The sequence below is a fragment of the Arachis ipaensis genome, chromosome B3, assembly GCF_059453495.1.
Source record: "Arachis ipaensis isolate K30076 ecotype BB chromosome B3, ASM5945349v1, whole genome shotgun sequence".
Classification (NCBI taxonomy): Eukaryota; Viridiplantae; Streptophyta; class Magnoliopsida; order Fabales; family Fabaceae; genus Arachis; species Arachis ipaensis.
The window spans coordinates 137,323,798-137,344,651 of record NC_142438.1 but is presented as its reverse complement, the minus strand read 5'-3'; the positions used below and the strand labels follow the sequence as shown (position 1 = coordinate 137,344,651).

Sequence of the window (20,854 nt, the reverse complement as noted above, 5' to 3'; positions counted from 1 at the left end):
TGGCCTCGAGGCCCAATTTCTGTTACTTTATGGTCTTGTTGGGCTTCGGCCCGTATGCTTACCAAAACCAACAACAACTTGACAAAGAATAAAGGTTATTACTTATTACAAAAAAAAAAAAGGCTATTACTTACCAAGTATGTAATCAAATTATTCAAATAAGTGGTGGAAGCATGTGATGTAGTGATAAAGTTGTTTGTCTCGAACCAATTTGGGTTGGTCGAGTGGTCAGCTCACTCGTCCACTTAAGCAAGTGTCGGAGAGTTCAAATTCCACCTTGTACATGTAGCAATTCATTGACTAGCAGCAGACCCTTAAATAGAATTCAGATCCGCGACGGTTTAATCCTTAACCTGTCAGGTTGGGGGATACCGTAGACAAAAAAAATATATATATTTATACTTTGTATGATAAAATAAAAAAAATATTTGATAACAAAATAAAAATAACTAAAAACAATTAAAATTTGTTTTATTTAATATTTATTAATTATTATAATAATTAATAAATACACAATAATAATAAATACTAAATAAAATAAATTTTTTTTTCCTCCATAGCATTACCAAAATAAAAATAATTCAAATCAATATGCCAAACTAATTAACATATAGAAGTTTATTAATTCCTTAAATCAATTAAGGACAATAGTAACATCGCCCAATCCTTCAGGATATGCTTTGTTCATATAACCAAATCTGTTATCTATAACCTATTTCATAAAGAGTTCTATTTTAAGAGTTCAAATCAATATGCCAAACTAATTAATATATGGAAGTTTATAAATTCAATAAATCAATTAAGGACAATAGTAACATCACCGAATCCTTCATGATATGCTTTGTTCATATAACCGAATCATTTATCTATAACCTATTTCCATAGAGTTTTATTTTAACAGTTATCTAAAATATTTTATATAATTATTTAATTATATTCATTTTTTAGATAATTATTCACGCACAATATAAAAAGGTAATTATTTTTTATAGAAATATAAAATTATTCTATACATTGTATTAAAATTAATGCTAGAGAAATAAAAAAATAACTCAAACTTACTTTATCTAATATGTATTAATTATAGTAATAATTAATAAATATTAAGTAAGATAAATTTAGACTATTTTAATTAATTTTTTTCTCTCAAATATTATTGTAAAATTAAATTCAATTCCATAAAACGTGTTACCAAATCTAGTCAATCACAATGCATACATTTATAGAAGAAATTTCATTTATGGTAGGGGTGTTTATTGATTGGATTTGATCTGTAAATCTATAGTATTTATCTGAATTCGATCTGAAAATCATGGATATGAATCTGATTTGCAAGGTTATTAGATCGAATTCGATCCGATTCACACACCAATAAAATCGGATTACGGATTTTATGTAAGTATCCGCATATCTACAGATCCACAAAAATAAATAAATAAATAAGTAAGTAAATATTTTTTTTATGTTTTATTTTAACTAATAATTATCATATATGTTGTATTCTTTTAATTTTATTATTTAAGTAAAGTATGTTTAATATTGTTACGATGGGTAACCGGAGATGGTGGGCTGGACTTGCTAAGTTAGCCCAATCGTCTGAAGGAAGCCTTTGAGATGGTCTGCACCTTGGGGTCCTCCGTCCGACTTGTGAGTATGAACGAATGGGGGGTGGTACCTGCAAGGACACTCCGATGCCTAAGTCAGCAAGGGGTTAAGCAGGTTTAGAATGTATTGGAACTTAGAGATACCTGAGGGATGTCAGTGTACTTATAGTGGTGAACCAATAACCACCGTTGAAGTAGTGCCACTTTTTTAGGGTGTTAACCGTCCCTTTATCTTAGGGAGGTTAAGATATGGCTCCTAGAAGTGGTTAGAGAGATTCTAGGAGCAGTTACTCATTCAAACGAGTGTTTATCTGCCAGCTAACTCTCATCACCGACTTCTTTAGAGTAAGTCGGGGTAGGAACCGACTTCCGGGGAGGATGGAAGGTGAGATGCGGGGCTCATCCTTTAGGATTGGGCCTTTTATTTATACCTGGGCCTTATCATTGGGCCAGGGTATGAACAAATATTATTTTAATAGTAAATATATTTAAAAGAGTAAAAAAAAATTATTGATATTTTTTAATAAAAATAAGTTTTTAATTTTTTTTTCTGTTTTGCAGATATATCCGATATCCGCAAATGTGTGGATCAGATCGGATCGAATCCAAACAAAAAAACTGCGGATATTATATCCAATCCGATCCAATAATTTTAATGCGAATCAAATCGAGATTTTGGCCATATTCAATCCGGGTTCACCCCTACATTACAGTATATCCATGGGAAATCTGACTTGTCTAAATTCATCACCAGATCTTAAATATGATATCGGAAAAGCTCTGCATACAAGCCCTAATGGCTTGTATGCTTTACAAGTTCATTAAACAATAAAATCAAAATACGCGCTTCTTCAGGTACGTTGATTACACGCGCTATATAACATCGCGCGTATATCTAACTACCAGATTTAAAATATTTCTTTCCTTTTTCGTTTTCGTTATTTTGAGATTTCGTTTTTCTTCTTCTCGCGCTTCTTCCCTCCTTCTTTTCCATCGTTTTTTTCGTCTCCTTTTCTCACTAGCATCTTCTTCGTTTAGGTTACCTTTTTCTCTCTCTGCAATTCGAGCTTCGTTTTCTATTTTTGATTTGTTGTTTTCTGAAATCAAAGTTTGATCTCGTTTTGAAGATAATGGATCATTCAACCTCAGATTGTCAGCTGAATCCAGACGAAGTGGATTATGAGTCAGAATCTAACGAAGTCCCTGAGGTTTGATTTACATAAGATTAGTATGAATTTTCTTTCAGTAATTTGTATAGCATTGTGTAGTTGAAAAATTGCTGAACATTGACTGTGAAAGTAACACGTTTACCTGAATCTGTCGATTCAATGTATTAGTTGTGATTAATTACCTGAAATTTGTAGCAGACGCTCGGGTGTAGATCTATTTTTGTTTGGGTGTATTTTAGCTAGAAGTGTGGGTGTATTTACACTTTACTGGTTTTTTGTTATTTTAATTGACTTATTGTTGTTCAGGTGTATTAGACATGATTAGGTGTGTTTTTAGTTTTTGAGATGGTGTATATCTGCAGGCTGTGTATTTACAGTTTATGGCTTTAAAAGTCATTCTGTAGTTGAGTTGTATCGTATTAGACATGATTGGGTGTATTTGAATCATATCTATGGGTGTATTCACAGATCTGACACGGTGTATTTTGCAGCCTCTCTCAGTTGTTGATGACGAGCTTGTTCCAAAGGTCGGAATGACCTTTACCACCCTTGAAGATGCTGGAAAATTTTACAGGAACTATGCCAAGGCTGCAGGTTTCTCTACAAGAGTTCGCTGCACAAATAGGAAGGGAAACGAGATTAAGAACCAACTGATTACATGTAGCAGAGAGGGAAAATGGAAATCTAAAATATCTCCGACCGAGAAGACGAATCCGACAGCCGGTTTAAACTGTCCCGCAAGAATTTATATACACACATTGAAGGATGTTGGTGCTTGGATAATTTCAAAGGTTGTGCTGGATCATTCACACCCCTGCTGTCCAAGTAAAGCAGAGATGCTCAAACAACACAGGGAACTAAGCATGTCCATTCGTCGTACGATAGAGAATAACGAGGAGGCCGGTATCAGACCTAGCAAAACCTACCAATCATTTGTTGCGGCTGCCGGGGGTCACCGCGAGCTAAATTTTATCGAAAAGGATGTGAGGAATTACATTACCAGGGAAGTGCGGAATGTTTCCGAACAAGAAGATGCAAAGGAATTCGGGAAATATTTGTTAAGAATGAAAGAGAAGAATCCGAATTTCTTTTTTGAGCTCCAACTCGAAGAGGATCAATCGATTAAGCTGGCTTTTTGGGCCGATGCAAGAAGCAGAGCCGCCTTTGAGTATTTCGGAGACGTCATTTCATTCGACACCACCTACAACACAAACAGGTAACAAACTGCCCCTGTTTATGATGCTAAATTAATTTATTTTTACGAATCCGCATCAGAGGTGTATATTGGCTGTTTCATTGGGTGTATGCGAAGCATTTGTTAAGGTGTAACTAATGATTTTGCATTCTGGACCATGGTAATTTGTTTCAGGTATAATTTGGTCTGTGGTTCTTTTGTCGGGGTGAATCACCACGGTCAATCAACACTTCTCGGATGCTCTTTGATGAAGAACGAAGAAATTGAATCATTCAAATGGTTATTTCAAAGCTGGCTTCGTTGCATGGGAGGAAACACTCCGAAAGGGTTTCTCACCGATCAGTGCGCATCCATGAAAAGGGCTTTAGAGGCCTGTATGCCAACAACAGTTCACCGCTGGTGTATTTGGCACATCATGAAGAAGATTCCAAGCAAATTAAACGGGTACAAGGGACATGCCGATATCGAACAAGAAATGAGCCAAGTTGTTTGGAACTCTCACAGCAAAGACTCATTCGATAGGAATTGGAACGATTTTCTGCTGAATTTTGGTCTTGGGGACAACAAGTGGCTTTCAGGTAATGTCTTTTTAAAATCTGCAGCAGAGGTGTAAATTGTATGTCCCCTAGGGTGTATTTACAGCCTGTGTTTGGGTGTATTATGCAGATCTGTACGAAGACCGTCACATATGGGTTCCTATCTATCTGGATCAGCACTTCTGGGCAGGGATGAGAAGCACACAAAGGAGCGAGAGCATGCATTCATTTTTTAACAAGTATATCACCCGGAACAGCTCGCTTATTCAGTTCGTCAAACAATACGATAATTGCCTCGGAAGCCGGGAGCAAGCAGAGAGAGAATCAGATGCTGCAGATTTTCATACGGTCATACCGTGTGCAACCAAATCCTGCATTGAAGCTCAGTTTCAAGATGCGTACACTCACGCAAAGTTTAGGGAAGTCCAAGCGCAATTCAGAGGAAAGGCAAATTGCATCACCAGATTAAAGAATTCCGCTCTAGGCTATTCAGTATACGAAGTCGGAGAACAAGTTTCCAGCTCAATATTCAACAAGTTCGTGGTTACTTACGACTCGGTTGCAGCCGAGGTAAAATACCATTGCTTATTATTCGAGTCGAGAGGGATACTATGCCGTCACGCACTAAGCGTGTTAAGCTTCGAACAAGTAAGCCAAGTGTCACCGAGATACATACTTGAACGATGGAGCAAGAAGGTAAAGAGGCGACACACACACATCAAGAGCAGCCACGACGAGCCACTAATGGAGCCAAGAAGCAAGAGGTTCGACCAATTGGTTTTTCGTTCGCAAAATATATGCGAATTTGCCTCCGAATCGGAGGAGCTGACTGCAATTCTGCACCGTGCGTACGATAATGTCATGGCCGAGATGGAAGCATTAAAAGCCAAAAGGAAGGGGACATCTTCTTTATCCCACGAAGACGCCAACTTGGAATCCGTTAACGAGCTTCAAAGCCCGCCAAGGATTCGAACAAGAGGACGTCCAAAAAACAGGCTAGGTTCAAAGCTGGAGAAACAGATCGCAAATGCCACAAAGAAGAAGAAGACGAAAGTTTTAAGCGAGGTAAAAGTAATGTTCTTTAAATTTGTGGCGATTGAGTTTATTTTTCTCGTTAATAGTTTAGGTAATGTGTGTGTGTTATATTTCAGATAAACCTTTTTGATGCTGCATCAGCGGTGCATTCAAATTGCAGCCAATATCAGGGACACGTTATGAGTTATCAGTTTAGGGTACCAGCAGCAGGGGATAACTCCTTGGGTGTATAGTTTTACAGAATATGGGTGTAAAAGCACCGTTATTTTGGGTGTATTTTCGTTAATTCACAATTTACATATAGACACATATATAGATACATATAGATCAAAAGCTATAAAAATTCTCAGGTTATGGGTTTATATTTGATTTGATGTTTTTCTTCATATTTTAGTACATGTAATTCATATATTTTGAATACATCACAGACAGTTTGGGTGTATATTTTATGCAATCTTGGGTGTATTATTAGACTTGCGTTGGGTGTAACAGTTTGTATATGCCTTGATTTTTTCCTTCATATTTTACCACCTGTAATACAGCTTTTGAATACATCACAGACAGTTTAGCAGCACGGATAGTTTAACTATGGGAAAAAATATACATGGAATAGAAGTTGTTGATAAATGGCAAATATTTACATCATTTGTTCAATTTACAAACTACCAAGCAGTTGGATTACCCAGTTTCTATATCAGCAGAATTAATCTGACAAAAAGGACTTAATAATATAGAGGATGGCTTCGACAGCCTTATAGCACTACTCTCTCTAATTGCCTGATCTCTCTGTGTATTCATCTCACTAAATAGTATCCGGGATGCGTACTCCACTCTATAGTGGTCCACCTCCTCCTACAATTAAAAAGTATATTCTGTTTAAACAGCAATATTAATTCAGTAAAGTAATACAGAGTTATATGGTTCTAAAGACAGTTACCTGTGGCCAATTATCCCATTGATACTTCCCATTTTTGATGTTTTCCGGCTCAATTATCTCCATCCACTTCATAACGTACACAGCGCAGTCATAGCTGAAAACGAAGAAAATAAATTACAAATCTCATTTACAAAAGTTTAATGTTCAGACTCACAAATTTATACCTTGTTTTTTGGCCTGATATTTTAACATATGGTGATTTAATTTCCTTCTCCCTCTCCCCTTTCTGAAGAGGTTCCCCGCCGGCATATGTTATCAATCTTGAAAATACGTATCCCTTAAATACGAAAACAAATCAGTAATACACCCGAATGAATGGACACGATACACCCAACTGAATGGACAATATACACCCATCACAACTAACGAAATAGACCTATCTATTAAAGTAAAGAAGACAGAGGCAACTTACAATGAATTTATTAATGGCCTTTCTTTCATCGGTGGGAGCTTTTTTGTGTAGCGGGTCAAGTATTTGACATTTCCGCTTTCTTGTATTTATCAGCCATAACCACCAATGCCCCGCGTAGCAGACAGGGGCAAAAATCTGAAGGATTGCCACACATGAACAGTGTGTTATTTTATTTTGCAAATAAGTAAATAAGCGTACTAACAAATTTAGCAAACGAAAACTTACATATGGGTGCGAAGTCAATTTTTTTCTATCTATGAAGGGAATGAAACTCGGGTAGGCTTCCACCCTGAATTCCTTTTCCGTTTTCGGTGATACGAATTCCCCGTTTGGATGATCCGAAAGTGCCATGCACTGCAAGAATGGGAAACGAGAAATGAAATACTAAACTTACACCCAATCGAACGTAAAAAATACACCCAAATCAATACAGAAAATACACCCGAAGTTTGTAGAAGTAATACTTACCACAATATCGGGGGGGAGACAGTATATTTGTTCTTGAAATCTCTTTTCATTTTTGTTGTTGAGGATGAGGCAGATGGCAGATACAATCTAGAAATATATGCCGAAATAAATTTTACATTAATAAGCATTGTAATTGACTTTGGTGTAAAAACATTAATTTTATTATAATATTACCTGAGATTCTATATCACTTTTTGCCTGGAGGGAAGCAAGGTGCATTCTCATCAAAATGTATTTTCCTTGGCCAATCAGAGTCCACATTTCCTCATACTTGTTAGTATTGCCATCTGCATCTTCCTTCAGTCTTGTCCCCCAGATGTAGCACTTTTGTTTCATATCATCCGTAATCTGATATAATCCCCGAGGAGTTTCAAACTTTGCAGAACTTTCTCCCCCAGTCTCCCTTTGAATTTGTGGACTTGTGTTTTTTCCCTTCGTCGCGCTGCTTGCTATTCTTTGGACCAAACTGTCCAATTGTTCTATCAAATTCGCAGCTTCTGGAGATTTTTCCCTTTCTGTCTCCTGCGTTGACGCCCCCTCCTGGCTTGAATCAGTCAATCCAAGGCTGAATGATGGCACCCCTGGATCTGTTTTAGGAACATAGGATGCTGTCCGTGCCATCATCAACAGGGCAGCAGCGTCTTCTGCGTCTGGATGACTGCGTCATCATGTATAAGAATAAGAATAAGAATAAGAATATACGGATGATAAGCAAAGATTGATTTTAGTCTGATGAACTTACATTTTAGTTGGAGCTGGGGGAACCGTGGGTGTGGTCTCTTGAAGTTGTTTGGGGGTTTCAGGAGTGCTGCACAGTTACAAAAAATTAATCACGGCGTAAAAGAAACTAATCAGGAACAATATACACCCAAACTGTTAGCTAATATACACCCAAACTCCAAACAAATATACACTCAATACTATTTCTTACGTTTCTGTAGTCCCTTCAATCTGTAGCATAGGGGTTGGTTCAAAATCTGTCTCAGTGGTTGTTTGGGATGCCGGCACAAAAACCTGAATCGGGACTCTAAACAAGAAGAAAAATGAAAGGTTAACAACGCCTTTGAAAATAATAAGGTTATAAGGTTGAAATATTATTGGAAAACTCACATTGCAAGCGCTTCGGACGGTGTCTGTTCCCTCACAACCATCATATTCGAATCAGACGGACTCAACCTAAAATACACCCGAACAATTCAAAAAGAAGACATGCTTTGTTTTTTTGAGAACTTACATAATTGCAGTTTTTGCTTTTTTTTCCTGCCTTTTTTTTCTTGAATAAAATAATAAAGGGCTTTTTTTTCTAAAAAAAATATATACAGAATTAGAAGTAGAAGGGTAATAGAAGAACAAAAGTAACGGTTATTTAAAAGAAAAATTACATGCTCTGTGACGGCTGGTTTACACTACTCTGTTCTGTGTGTCCTTGAGAGGAAGGACTATCACTTCCCAAGTTCACAGCCGGGATTCTAAAACAGATTTCATGTTATTCCAACTTATTAAACAACATACACCCAACTTGATCCACACAATACACCCAAATGGTTCCACAAGATACACCCAAATCATGATAATAAGATTTTATTAAATAATAAAGCTTCTTACGTTTCAGACGACACATAGCGACCTTCTGTCGATCGCAGGTCAGGTTGGTTCTCGCTGCGAAACAAGAAACAATTATTAGCATACAAAACACAACAAAATATGAAATAGACAGCCCAGCAAGACATACCCCTCTGCAGCAGATTTATCAACGTTTTGCCCTAGCCATTCTTCCAGTTCGTCACTTGATATTTCATATGTCTCACTACATTCATAAAAGAAGATTTTAACAAAAATAATTACGACGATAGACGGTAATAAAGCTTACGAGGTACTGTACCCGTCAAAGTATTGGTCTTCTTTAGGAGGTGAATCCTCCACGAGAACTTTTTTCTTTTTTGGTTGTGCTCTGGGTGGAAAAAAAAGAGTACGAATCAGAAATAAAAAATTAATTTTATCACAGAATATTATGCAAATAAGTGCTTACTTTTTTGGTGTTGTTTTTGTTTTTTTCTTCTCCTTCTCCTTCTCTGCAGGTGATGATTCTTCGCTCCTATAAGTTAATAATAGACATTTCAGTTAATACACGAAATCTTTATAATGAAGCCAAAAGAAAGGAGTAATAATTTCAAGACATTACTCATCACTTTGTTCATATTCAGATTCTGAATCAGAATCTGGCTCCTCTTGCCTCTGCTTTCTTTTTCTGGAGTCCATTCTGGAAGGCAAACAGTGATTATTTAGAACATACTAAAAATACACCCAACGTGATCAACAAAATACACCCAACTCGAAAAATAAATTACACCCAAGTATGGTACTTACTTTTTCCCCTTTTTGATGGGGTGTTTTCTTGCTGAATCCTCTGAGTCTTGTTGAGTCTCAGACTCAGAGGTAGAAGTTTCACTGTCAGTAGCTGTTTCTGTCTCCGAAGACGATGTTGGACTCGCCTTCCTTTTTTTTGTTTTTTTGATTTCTTGTTTTTTTTCTTTTTTTTCTTTTTTTTTCATTTTTTCTCTTGCTCTTGTCTCCGCCATCTTTACAATCCCCTGAAACATGAGATATTTTAGCTAGCAGCATTCAGGTAAATAAAATACAAGCAATATATTATGTTTACTTACCAAAATTTCCTCTCTTTCTGCAGTCATTCTTTCCACCAACTGCTCCTTAGTCCAGTTGGCAATCCAAGGCTTTGGTGGTCTTTCAGCCCTCTTCTTGCCTTTGTTTTCAGAAAGGTGAAAGTATATTATCATGAGGGCAAAGAGGCAGCCATCAATTGCCTTCTTCTTCTTCTCCTGGTAGTCTGTGATGCCCTTGATCAAGAAGGTCAAAACATGCCCCCCCCCCCAGTTTCTCTCCGATATGCCGTCCATCTTAAAAATTGGGGCGAGGTGCACGGGCGATATTTTGTTTATCGTCGTTGGCAAAAGGAACGCCATCTGTATGTAGAGGATGAATATCCTCTTGAACATCAGGCGTTCCTCTTCGCTGCCAACGCCTATTTCCATCATTTCATCGGTAAGATTTTTGAGGGTCTTACCCTGGAATCTTCTATAAATTATTTTGTCATCATCAGAAAGTTGCTTATACTCAACTTTCTCAGGAAACAGATTTCCTACAAAAAAGAAAACAAGAAAGTATCAAAATCGGTTCAAAAACACCCAAGCATCAACCTTAAATACACCCAATCATGAACTTAATATACACCTATAGTTACCTGTTGCATTGATGCCAAGCGCATCACCTATTGTCTTTGGTGTTATTTGGAAAGAACCATATCCTGTCTTCAGTCTGTTCTCCCCAAGTTTGAAGTTGTTTGCCAGTTCCCTTAAGAGTTGGTGATCCACCCTTAGAGGTGGGACGTGCATCAACCCACCAAATCCGAGATCCCTGACAATTGCCTTCTTCTCCTCAGTCATGTTTCTGAACTTATCACTCAGGAGATGTGTGGCACATTTCAGGTCTTTCATTTGGTTTCTTGCTGCCATTTTATCTGAAACGAAAAATACACACAAATATACACCCATTAGTAACAGTAAGATACACCCATATGTAAGAATCAGATACACCCATTGATAACAGTGAGATAGATATTATTCAGATACATTCATATATATCAGTCAGATATCAGTCAAACATGCTTCAATATCAAGCAACATTACAAGGTCTAATAACAGTAAGATACACCCATATGTAAGAATCAGATACACTCATTGTTAACAGTGAGATACACCCATAGATATGATTCAGATAAATCCATATATATCAGTCAGGTATCACTCAAACATGCTTCAATATCAAATTAATTGAGATATCAGTAAGATACACGCATATATGAGTCAGATACACCCATTGATAACAGTAAGATACACCCATATGTAAGAATCAGATACACCCATTGATAACAGTGAGATAGATATTATTCAGATACATTCATATATATCAGTCAGATTACAAGTTCAAACATGCATCAATATCAAGCCACATTACAAGTTCAAGCAGTATACAACCCCCAATTTACGGAATAAACCCCCAAAAATCAACAACAGTAGCAAGAGAACTTAGAACAAGAATGTAGAACGACGTAGAACTTAGAAGAACAACGTAGAACTTAGAACAGTCTAACAAAGAAGCAAGAATAATAGCCCAGTAAACCCTAGAAGAACGACGTAGAAGAAAACTAAAATATACAGTAATCTTAATGAACTTACGTTCAGTGTTGTTGCTTCGTTTTCTCTTCAGATTCTTCACGGAGAGTTTGATGTTATTTTGATGGAGGTTTCGAACAACGATTTGTATATTTTGAACTTTGATTGTTGCTCGAAAATGGGAGCGTTTCCTTGTTTTCGAAGCGTTTTGAGAAGTGGAAGAAGTGGAGGAAGTGGAAGAGTTTGCCATACGTAACCGTTTGTGTTGAGCGCGTGATTTTGACGCGCCATGTTATGCTTCCTTATGCGCGTGTCTTCGATTTGGGCTGGGCCAACTTGGATGCTTGGATACTTGTATGTGTAGCAGGCCCGATATGATATACATTAATAAATAAATTTGTATCTTGAATAATATATAGCTAAGTTGCAACTTTTAATTTGGTCAAAATTAAATAAGTTAGCTTAGTTAAAATTTTTTACTTAGTCAAAGAACAACTTAATCATGTGGTGAAAATAAATTATAAATGATGATAAAGTTAATTTAACAAAATTGTATAAGATGACAAGTTGATAAAATGATTGAATAAGTCGTGATATGTATGTTCTTTACATTATTATTTTTAGCAAATTATATATAAGTGATTAAAATATTTGCTAATATATTATGTTTTGCATAATATTAGTGATTGAAAATTAAAAAAAAAATTCATAAAACTTTTATATTGTAATTTTTTTTGTATGAATTTTTATAACATGTAAGAGAGTATTATAGATTTTTCTATATATATATTAGGAGATTATAATCTTTACTACTTAGTCATACTATTTTCATTATTACTTAAATTATGGTTCAATTTTATCAATTTCTCATCTATAAATTTTAGTTGTGTTATTCTATTTAATTAACTTAGATACCCAACATAGAGTAATGTATTATTAACTAAGGGAGTTCAAATCCAAAGGATCTAAATTAAATTGCTCATCAAATCTAATTCAAATCCGATTAAAATCATATTAATTTGAATTTAATTGGATTTTATTTTTGATAAACTGCATGGATTGGATCAAATTTTAGATCTACTTTTTTAAATTAATCCGATCCAATCCAATTTAAATCACACAATGTAATATAATAATATTTATTTTATTATATTTAAAATTTTACTTATAATATATTCAATTTGTTATATATTTTATCTTATTCATGTATTATTATTATTATTTAATGAATATTTTGTAAATTTAAAATGAGATTTATTTATTTATTTATTTTAATCAACTTATAATTTTATTTATATAATTATGTTATTGTTGATTTTTTAAGATAATAGTAAGACTTGTTATATTCTTTTTAATTATTTTATAATCCACACACCTAGTAAAACGAACCTTCGATATATCCATTATTCACATTGTTTAGTATTTTTATTGTTTATCTATACTTTTTCTTTACAAAAATATAAATCCAATTCAATTCAAATCACTTAAAATTGGATTAGATTGTCTAAAAAGAATTATTTAATCTAAATCGCATCACAAATAAAATTAATGTTTGAGTTAGATAAATTTTTGAGGAATGCTAGGGGGCAGCAATTTTGGTATTTTGTAACCATCAATTGGCCATCAATAGTGTTTTTAATGGTGTGAAATTACATCTAATGGTGGAAGATCACTCACTTTTGTTTTGATGGTTAAGAGCTGGCCAAAAAACACAAAAATTGCTGCCTCATAGACTTTTCCTTAATTTTTTACACAAAACCGATTTAAATCGGATCGGGAACATCCCTGCCGCTAACAATTTTGAGTTTTGGCTTATCTTGTAGCCAGCACACGTTGTCTTGGCCTCATGGATAAAATATATAACGAAGATTTTTTTTTTCCTTATTTTTCAAGAATGTAACCAAGATTCCAAACATATACATTGTATATGTAAGCAAATCACAGACATAATGAACGAGTGAGGCTCCCATTATTATTGTAACGAGGGAAATAAATAAACGATAAGCACATTCCAATTAACACAAGTAGTATTCATCAGTATGGTTACTCTACAAGGCGAGGCTTCTGATCCTGCCAACCAAAATTGGTTGCCTTGTGCCAATGTTACAATCACAAACCCTCTCATCACAGACTCATCCAACCTTATTCTTCGCCTTGAAATGTTAGCTTCTTGCCTTTTTTATATAGAATTTTCAAGAACATGTTTTAATTATGTGATGTACTATTGTGAATTAACAGGGGTGACCCAAAATTGTTTGTACCCTATTGGAAGATGATGAGTGACAAGTGCAGCGTGGTGATTGAAGGGTGGAAGTTCATGAGCCATGAGAGTGACGCCAGCAATGTGTGCCAATACTTGTTACCGGAACTGGGAGACGCCATTAAAAGGATACACAGTTTGGTTCATAACGCTGCCATTCAAGATAAGCACATCATCGTGGGAACCGGTTCCACCCAGCTTTTCCATGCTGCATGGTTTGCCCTCTCCTCTTCGGATTCCGTTCGCCCCATTAACATCGTTAGCGCTGCTCCCTTCTATTCGGTGAGCTTTTGTTCACTAATAATCCCTTGTACCCCAAAACGCTTCTCCATCAACTAAGTTTTATGGTTAATGAATTTGCAGCTTTACCTTGATGGGGTTAAAGCGCTGCGTTCAGGGCTGTACCAATGGGCAGGTGATGCTGCCACGTACGATAAAGATGAACCATATATTGAGATGGTGACCTCACAGAACAACCCTGTTGTGAGGTCTGCGTCTCAAGGGAAGCTGATTCACGATTTTGCATATTATTGGCCCCAATACACTCCCATTACTCACCATGCTGATCATGATCTTATGCTCTTCACATTCTCCAAATGCACTGGCCATGCTGGTTCACGTATTGGGTCAGCACTCGGCAGCACCACCTTTTTCATTATAAAGTCTAAACGATTGTATGTGTTTATTTATATGCCTACATTAATAATTGATTTTTTTTTTCTTTTTTGGGGGGGCTCTGAAGGTGGGCTATTGTGAAGGACATTGAAGTGGCCAAGAAGATGGTACACTTCATTCAAGTAAGCACCATTGGTGTGTCAAAAGAATCTCAAATTCGAGCAGCTAAGATACTAGGAGTGGTATGTGATAGTTACCAAAGTTTGGGACCCAAAGAATCTGAACACTTCTTTGATTATGGTAAACGCCTCCTGAGGGAAAGGTGGGATAGAATGAGGCAAGTAATTGGGCAATGTGAAGTCTTCACTGTGGCCAAACCCTCTAGTGCCTACTGTAACTTCACTAAGGAATCATTTGAAACAAACTCTGGTACGTTCTTCACTGCTTAGAGCTTTCTCCTTTTTCCTATTCAATTACTTATCCCTTAGTGCTTATACAATGATTATAATGTAAATATATTTGCTTTCCAATTCGTACAGCCTTTGCGTGGGTGAAATGCGAGGGAGGCATAGAAGATTGTGGAACATATCTGAAGAACTTGGGAATACTTGCGAGACCAGGGAGGTTATTCGGTGTCGGTCCGGAGTTTGCTAGGATTAGCATGTTGAGTACGAACGATGAGTTCGATGAGCTGTTGACTAGGTTGTTAAATGCTAGAAGGGAATATAATTAGATGAGTGGAAATGGTGGTTAATAAGATTTTAAAACATGGGCATGGATCCATTAAATAAGAATAAGATCATGTTTATATCTTTATCATTGTCTGCGAATGTAATACCCCTTTCAATAAAGTGGACGTGAAGATAGACATTGTCTTGTTACTGTTAATTTTGAGCATTTAAGGATCCAAATCCAAATATATTGATTGACATTATTTTTCGTCTTGACAAAGGAAATACAAACGCAACAGGGTACAGACATTCAATAATTGATGCTGAGCACACTTTGACGCAGCTCTACACGAATAGGACTCAAATCAAACTGCAACGCCGTCTTTTGATCCGAAAAAAAAATTTAATCAATAAAAAATTGTACACCCACGGGCTGGCCAATCATTTTCCTTTCTGTAACTGGTCTCTACAAGTCATTTACTTGGTGGTAATACAAAATCCGGCCAAAATAACCCCTCAAAAATGTAAACCAAATTACAATTTGATGACAGAAAAAAAATTGGAAAGATTGTGAATACAGAGATGCAAATTAAAAAAAAAAAAAAATTCTCAATCGAAAATGGGTTGACCAAAAGACTATTCTGGCTTAACCCTTGGGAATTCATGATTTTCAGTTGACAAGAACTTACTAGACAATGAGCAACTTATATGCTGCCAGAACAGCTATCATCAACAGAAAGATGGTTCACCAAATAAATTCTAATTACTCTTAATACTCTTTCCTCAATCCACCAGTTTGAAGCCATTAATCATTGAATGATACAATTATTTGGTGAATTTCAAACACCAAATGGGGAAACCGGATCTCATATAAGCCTCAATTCATACTCGCCCGCCATTGTTATGTATCTCACCCATGGAAGAGCCTGGTACCCGCTTTTCTCAATTATCTTCAAATATCTTACCTACAAACCAAAATATTTACATGTCAATTACTTCCTCGATCAAAATAATCAAAGCTTCAGTTAACTTTAAAAGAACATAAATGAAAAAAGAAAAGATGTCAAAAACAGATGAAGCTGATGCTGATTTTACTTCTAGCAGACATAATCTAAAGCACTTCAAATAAACTCCAGCACAAAATCATTAAGAATGAAAAATGTATAAAATTGTATTAGTTTATGGTTCTGTTAAAAATCCTTATTTTCGTTCCTAATTATTTACTAATCCAATATCATAGATGAACCCTTCTCATGACCTAAATATCAGCTCAATTATGAAAACAAAACAAATTATAATAAATTCATGCAGCTCAAAAATCACCCCTCATGTCAGAATGATACAAGAGAGATAAGTTCAAGCAGTAAACTAAAAGGGCAAATAGAGAGAACAGGTTGAAATATTCATCCACCAATTCTAAAATAATGAAAACTGGTGTAACTAACTAATAAAAATCAGGATATAAGAAAAATCTTCTGGATATGTAGCATTACCTGTATCCCTGAAACAGTAAAGTATGGTATCTCAAATTTTACACGTATAGGAGCTTTTCGCTCAGGAGTTGCTTCCTCGTCTGTTATACTGGGAAGACGGAACTCTGCTCTTAACATGTACTCCTGAATGTATCAAACAACAGAACCAAATCCATTAATCACAATCCAATTAAGGTTCCAATTTAATGCCATTTCCAAGTGGTTTATACCTTGCCCCCAGGAAACGATCTTATTTTCCAAATTAATGCATCTTTTTCGGGTGCATAGGATGCAGATCCCATTGACGTTCGAACATTTGGATTGGTTGCATCAGCAGGTACAGGCAGCTCAATCTCTACATTTGTGGCAGTGCTGAAAAAATTGGATTCTATGAGTGCTTGTGGAAGTAAAGAAATTTATCGTGATCTTAAATCTAGAGCAAAGTAGCAAATTATCTCATGTTACATAAATTTAAGATCAGTGGATCTCCCATCTTCTATCGAAAAAAAGAGAAGCAGGAGGAGTAAGACGATCAAATAATATCAGTACCTACGTTCCTTAAATTGACTCCTAGCTTTTACCATAATCTCAATCCGGCTTTTTGAATGCCTTTCAACTTGTGCTTCCACCCAAATTAAGGGTTTAACCTGAAACCAAGTATGTTAGCATCAACTGAGACTTCAAAATTCATTTCATGCATGTATGTCTACCCATCAAACATAAATTACATATTTAAAGAAGAAGAACCTGTGTACTGAGTCTATATGTCATCAAATCAAATGATCCATCAGGTGGTATAAAGGATATTGTTCTATCATTTTCAAATCGAGCCAAACGAACACACCTGCATCAAATGCCAGCATATCATTTTAAAAGAACCATAAGAAGATAGAAACATGTTTGCACAAAGTCTATAGAAATCTGCATCATAAAAGACTGATCAGTTTATCTAGCCAAAAGAATTAAGAACACATACTGATGAAATTTGATATCTTCCAAGTCAATCGCTTTTCCCTTGGTTGCTCTACCTTGTGCCTCTAATAATACTCTATCATTTAAACCAAGTTTGCACTCCGGCATACCACTGTATTAAATAAGCAAAAAATTGAGTTCTCAGATAAATATTCACGAAGAGGTATGGTTAGGTTAGGTATACAGAAACTTCAGTGTGTAAAGTCTCTCTTCGGAATCAATTGCAACTCTAAAAGTAGGATCCCATGAGTAAAGTTTTTGGATCAACATTAAAAATATCTACTGGTGTAAGGTTTAACACCTGCTCCTAAGAAAGCATTAAAAGTATTGTATGAATGAAGTAATCAAAGCATGGATAATTAGTAACAAAAGAAAACAACATACTTCAAATTGTTAACTGATTCAACCATTTGCTTTTCTCAAATTGTGGCTAGGCCATATTGCTAACGTATACCTACTTCACCAGTAACCAATCTTAATTAATATCTTCAGAGCCAAAAACAAACCTCAAATATGTTCTCATCTTCAGAGCCCCAACAACGTCAGATCTAATTATTTGTCCATTGCTATTGACAAGTATGTTAACACTCTCCACAACATCCAAGAAAACCTAAACAAATGAAAGAAATATAATAATAGTCATTGATGACTCAAATCACAAAATTACAATTCAAAATGATCCACATATAATATAGCTTTCATAACGCAACCTCATTCTTCTTGTAGTTTATTCCTTCACTGCGCCAAGACACAGCATTTGTTACAGCCATGGGGGGTCTCTGCGTAACTTCCATTCTATAAGCATCTGTTTTGATAAATTCGCTAAGAATCTTTGCCTCGGTATATTGTGGGTAACCAAAGTCCATAATTTCATCAAGTAATTCGTACTGCCAAGTAAACAATAAATCAGCAGTGTTGCTTATCTTCTTTATAACAAACGAAAAACCTAAACAAAAGAATGCAATTAACAAATTACTGAATCCAAAGCTACACTGGCACTTTACCACAACAACAAAGTTATCCCTAAGAGACTCCTCTTCCAATTCTTCAAAATAATGTTTAAACACCTGCCACAGAGACACGGATGATCCAAATCAATTACTAGAGCTTAAACTATATAAAACTCAATTTCTAAACCATGGCAATCCAAAATATTCAAAATCATAACTACGCAGTGACACTCACATCAACTACACGATGCAGGAAGAAAAGAAGGCTAGCGGCATTGCAGTTTTGCCTTGTTGCTGTCATGACGTAAACATTGCTATGTTGTACGAACATGTAGGTCACACCATTATCATACACAACTGGATCTTGAGACTGCGGATCCCCCTATACCACAATTTCCAAAAACAACAAATTAGGGGGCAAAAAACAAACTGAAAGCTGCAAATTCTCCATTACATCACCGCCTCAAGCAACATAAAACTTAGCCAAATCTTAACACTCAGATTAGCAACCGCATAACAGAAACAAAGGCTGAATCGAATAAATTCAAATTAAAAATAAATAACATTGGATTGTTGAAAAGAGGATCGATAAACAGGTCAAGATAATTGAGCTGCTACTTGTGAGCTAAATTTCTCGTTATGCAATTAGAAAGAGATAGTGATGAGAAGAAAGGGAAGGATTAAGTACCTCTTTCTCGATGAGCTTGGTGAAGAAGCGTTCGGCCTCGACGGCAGAGACGTCACCGCGGTAGTCGCGCCAAATGAGGACGCGGCCTTTGATGTCGAGCAGGAAGAGAGCAGAGGCTGCCCCTGCCATTGGTAGATCGGATCGGAATTAGGATCCGAATCAGAACCAGATCGGGATCTGGATCAGATCAAGAGTTCCGAAGAGGAGGAAGAAGAAGCGCTTAGGGTTCAGCGAGGCATGCTTGGAAGCTGAACCATAGAGAGAGAGAGAGAGAGAGAGAGAGAGAGAGATGAAGAGATGATTCCTTGTGTCTTGTGTTTGTGTGCAGTTACAGGTTGGAGCTTCGTCTTCGGGTTGATGTCTGTCTCTGTTTCTTGCAATGGATGGAGCTGAGGAACATGTTACCTTGGGTTGAAAATTGAAATGAATTGAAACTTGAAAGTGCTCTAGCCTATACGCATGGACCCCAACGACGCCGTCTTGAGACTAAAACTAGCTCATCAAATGAAAAATACAAAACGCCATGTCGTTTCCTTTTTATTTATTTATGACTAATATTTATTTATTTTTAATTAATTTGTAATTACTAATTAGTCCAAATAGATTGTCAATTTTTTTTATATTTTTAATAATATGATTTGAAAATAAAATATTGAGAAAAATTCCTTTCATGTTTTACTTGCATACTTGCATTCCAAGCTTCTCTAACTCTCTTGTCTCTTGATAGTTTATTGATTATCTTCTTTTAGATTTGTAGATAGTAATTCACAAGAGTCAATTATCTTTGATAGCATTTAGTAGAGACAGAGATTGAAAGACAGATACTGAGAGAGATAGAGATTTATTAGAGGCCGAAATTAAAATAAATCTCAGTATTCTATTTGGTTTGGTACAAAGTGGGAGATAGAAATTGAAACAATAATGAAGCTTTAATTTAATTTGTACAAAGGATAAAATTGAAATTAATTAATTGAAATGCGAGTATTTTAGGTATAAAATGTTATTAAAATTTCAATTTCCGTCTCTAAAAATTTCAGTCATCTGTGTCCCTACTTTTTGGAAGTACTAAAATACTGAAATTTTGGAAACAGAAACAGAAATTTTAGTACCAGTCTCTAAGCCAACAAACATGATACTGAGTCTTAGTCACTTGTCTCTGTCCTAGTATCTCAAAACAAACACTACCTTTATAGCCTAACATTGTAATTTGTGGTATTTTTTAAAATGGTAGAAAGTACACAAATTGGAGGATTTAATTTCTGTGCCTCAAAATTTTTAATTTTTTTTAATAGAAATCGGACCGTCCAATTTCTGTTCCTCTCACAAATCAGATAGTCTGATTTCTATACTTCTACAAATCGAACGGTCCAATTTCTATACTTCTAATAAATCAGACGGTCCGATTTTTACTTCTTTAATTAAACGGTTTCATATTTGATAATAACACCCTTAATAGTCCACATTTCAAAAAATACCATTGCCACTCCAATATCAAAAACAAAAAAGTGCCAAGAGTCAGAGAGTGTCATAGTGATACACATACTGATATCTGTATTTGTTTTTTGTTTAGCTATGAATATGTTCATCTGTTTCTTGTCATATAAAATCATTTGCTTATACATGTAAAGCATAATAAGATCAATAATTACAAGAGAAAGAGAGTGAGTTGTGTTGTGTTGT

General features: G+C 35.6%; 4 protein-coding genes across 5 annotated transcripts; 2 read left to right on the top strand and 2 right to left on the bottom strand.

Moving 5' to 3' along the window:
• Window positions 1-2,734: 2,734 nt before the first annotated feature.
• LOC148572575 (protein FAR1-RELATED SEQUENCE 5-like) lies at window positions 2,735-5,735 on the top strand. The gene is made up of 5 exons (XM_088507598.1): window positions 2,735-2,812; window positions 3,265-3,989; window positions 4,143-4,546; window positions 4,635-4,773; window positions 5,681-5,735. The coding sequence occupies exons 1-5, from the start codon at window positions 2,735-2,737 to the stop codon at window positions 5,733-5,735; spliced, it is 1,401 nt and encodes a 466-aa protein (XP_088363724.1).
• Window positions 5,736-6,217: 482 nt separating this feature from the next.
• On the bottom strand, window positions 6,218-11,912 carry LOC148572574 (uncharacterized). Its single transcript, XM_088509600.1, has 21 exons — window positions 11,610-11,912; window positions 10,616-10,891; window positions 10,020-10,513; window positions 9,724-9,947; window positions 9,539-9,616; window positions 9,386-9,451; window positions 9,239-9,307; window positions 9,089-9,163; window positions 8,962-9,015; window positions 8,739-8,825; window positions 8,591-8,659; window positions 8,467-8,532; window positions 8,288-8,383; window positions 8,099-8,164; window positions 7,531-8,014; window positions 7,357-7,443; window positions 7,114-7,242; window positions 6,889-7,023; window positions 6,641-6,753; window positions 6,477-6,570; window positions 6,218-6,391 (listed from the first exon to the last, which is right to left on the bottom strand). Exons 1-21 carry the CDS (start codon window positions 11,794-11,796, stop codon window positions 6,218-6,220), a joined length of 3,123 nt encoding a protein of 1,040 aa, XP_088365726.1. The 5' UTR covers window positions 11,797-11,912.
• A 1,673-nt stretch (window positions 11,913-13,585) lies between these two features.
• Window positions 13,586-15,285, top strand: LOC107633787 (tryptophan aminotransferase-related protein 1). The gene is made up of 5 exons (XM_016337389.3): window positions 13,586-13,707; window positions 13,785-14,088; window positions 14,170-14,432; window positions 14,549-14,850; window positions 14,961-15,285. The coding sequence occupies exons 1-5, from the start codon at window positions 13,586-13,588 to the stop codon at window positions 15,152-15,154; spliced, it is 1,185 nt and encodes a 394-aa protein (XP_016192875.1). The 3' UTR covers window positions 15,155-15,285.
• A 190-nt stretch (window positions 15,286-15,475) lies between these two features.
• On the bottom strand, window positions 15,476-19,657 carry LOC107631351 (AP-1 complex subunit mu-2). 2 transcript variants are annotated; one of them, XM_016334779.3, is made up of 11 exons: window positions 19,175-19,657; window positions 18,722-18,868; window positions 18,541-18,603; window positions 18,247-18,423; window positions 18,043-18,146; window positions 17,541-17,648; window positions 17,312-17,408; window positions 17,114-17,211; window positions 16,795-16,936; window positions 16,586-16,708; window positions 15,476-16,057 (listed from the first exon to the last, which is right to left on the bottom strand). In XM_016334779.3, the coding sequence occupies exons 1-11, from the start codon at window positions 19,301-19,303 to the stop codon at window positions 15,959-15,961; spliced, it is 1,287 nt and encodes a 428-aa protein (XP_016190265.1). In that variant the 5' UTR covers window positions 19,304-19,657; the 3' UTR covers window positions 15,476-15,958. The 2 variants fall into 2 exon arrangements, with proteins under 2 accessions (XP_016190265.1, XP_088364100.1); XM_088507974.1 differs by having other exon boundaries at window positions 18,247-18,603; window positions 19,175-19,629.
• Window positions 19,658-20,854: the final 1,197 nt, after the last annotated feature.

Bases quoted from the DNA above. Each gene is read 5' to 3' on its own strand.
- LOC148572575 (XM_088507598.1), top strand. From the start codon at position 2,735: ATGGATCATTCAACCTCAGATTGTCAGCTGAATCCAGACGAAGTGGAT. The intron at 2,813-3,264 runs GTTTGATTTACA...TGTATTTTGCAG, and splicing joins AATCTAACGAAGTCCCTGAG to CCTCTCTCAGTTGTTGATGA. The intron at 4,547-4,634 runs GTAATGTCTTTT...TGTATTATGCAG, and splicing joins GGACAACAAGTGGCTTTCAG to ATCTGTACGAAGACCGTCAC.
- LOC107633787 (XM_016337389.3), top strand. From the start codon at position 13,586: ATGGTTACTCTACAAGGCGAGGCTTCTGATCCTGCCAACCAAAATTGG. The intron at 14,089-14,169 runs GTGAGCTTTTGT...ATGAATTTGCAG, and splicing joins GCGCTGCTCCCTTCTATTCG to CTTTACCTTGATGGGGTTAA. The intron at 14,851-14,960 runs GTACGTTCTTCA...CAATTCGTACAG, and splicing joins ATCATTTGAAACAAACTCTG to CCTTTGCGTGGGTGAAATGC.
- LOC107631351 (XM_088507974.1), bottom strand. From the start codon at position 19,303: ATGGCAGGGGCAGCCTCTGCTCTCTTCCTGCTCGACATCAAAGGCCGC. The intron at 18,869-19,174 runs GTACTTAATCCT...ATTGTGGTATAG, and splicing joins CCAAGCTCATCGAGAAAGAG to GGGGATCCGCAGTCTCAAGA. The intron at 16,058-16,585 runs GTAATGCTACAT...TTTGGTTTGTAG, and splicing joins TTACTGTTTCAGGGATACAG to GTAAGATATTTGAAGATAAT.
- LOC148572574 (XM_088509600.1), bottom strand. From the start codon at position 11,796: ATGGCAAACTCTTCCACTTCCTCCACTTCTTCCACTTCTCAAAACGCT. The intron at 10,892-11,609 runs GTAAGTTCATTA...TTTTCGTTTCAG, and splicing joins ACGAAGCAACAACACTGAAC to ATAAAATGGCAGCAAGAAAC. The intron at 7,243-7,356 runs GTAAGTATTACT...CCATTCTTGCAG, and splicing joins GTCTCCCCCCCGATATTGTG to TGCATGGCACTTTCGGATCA.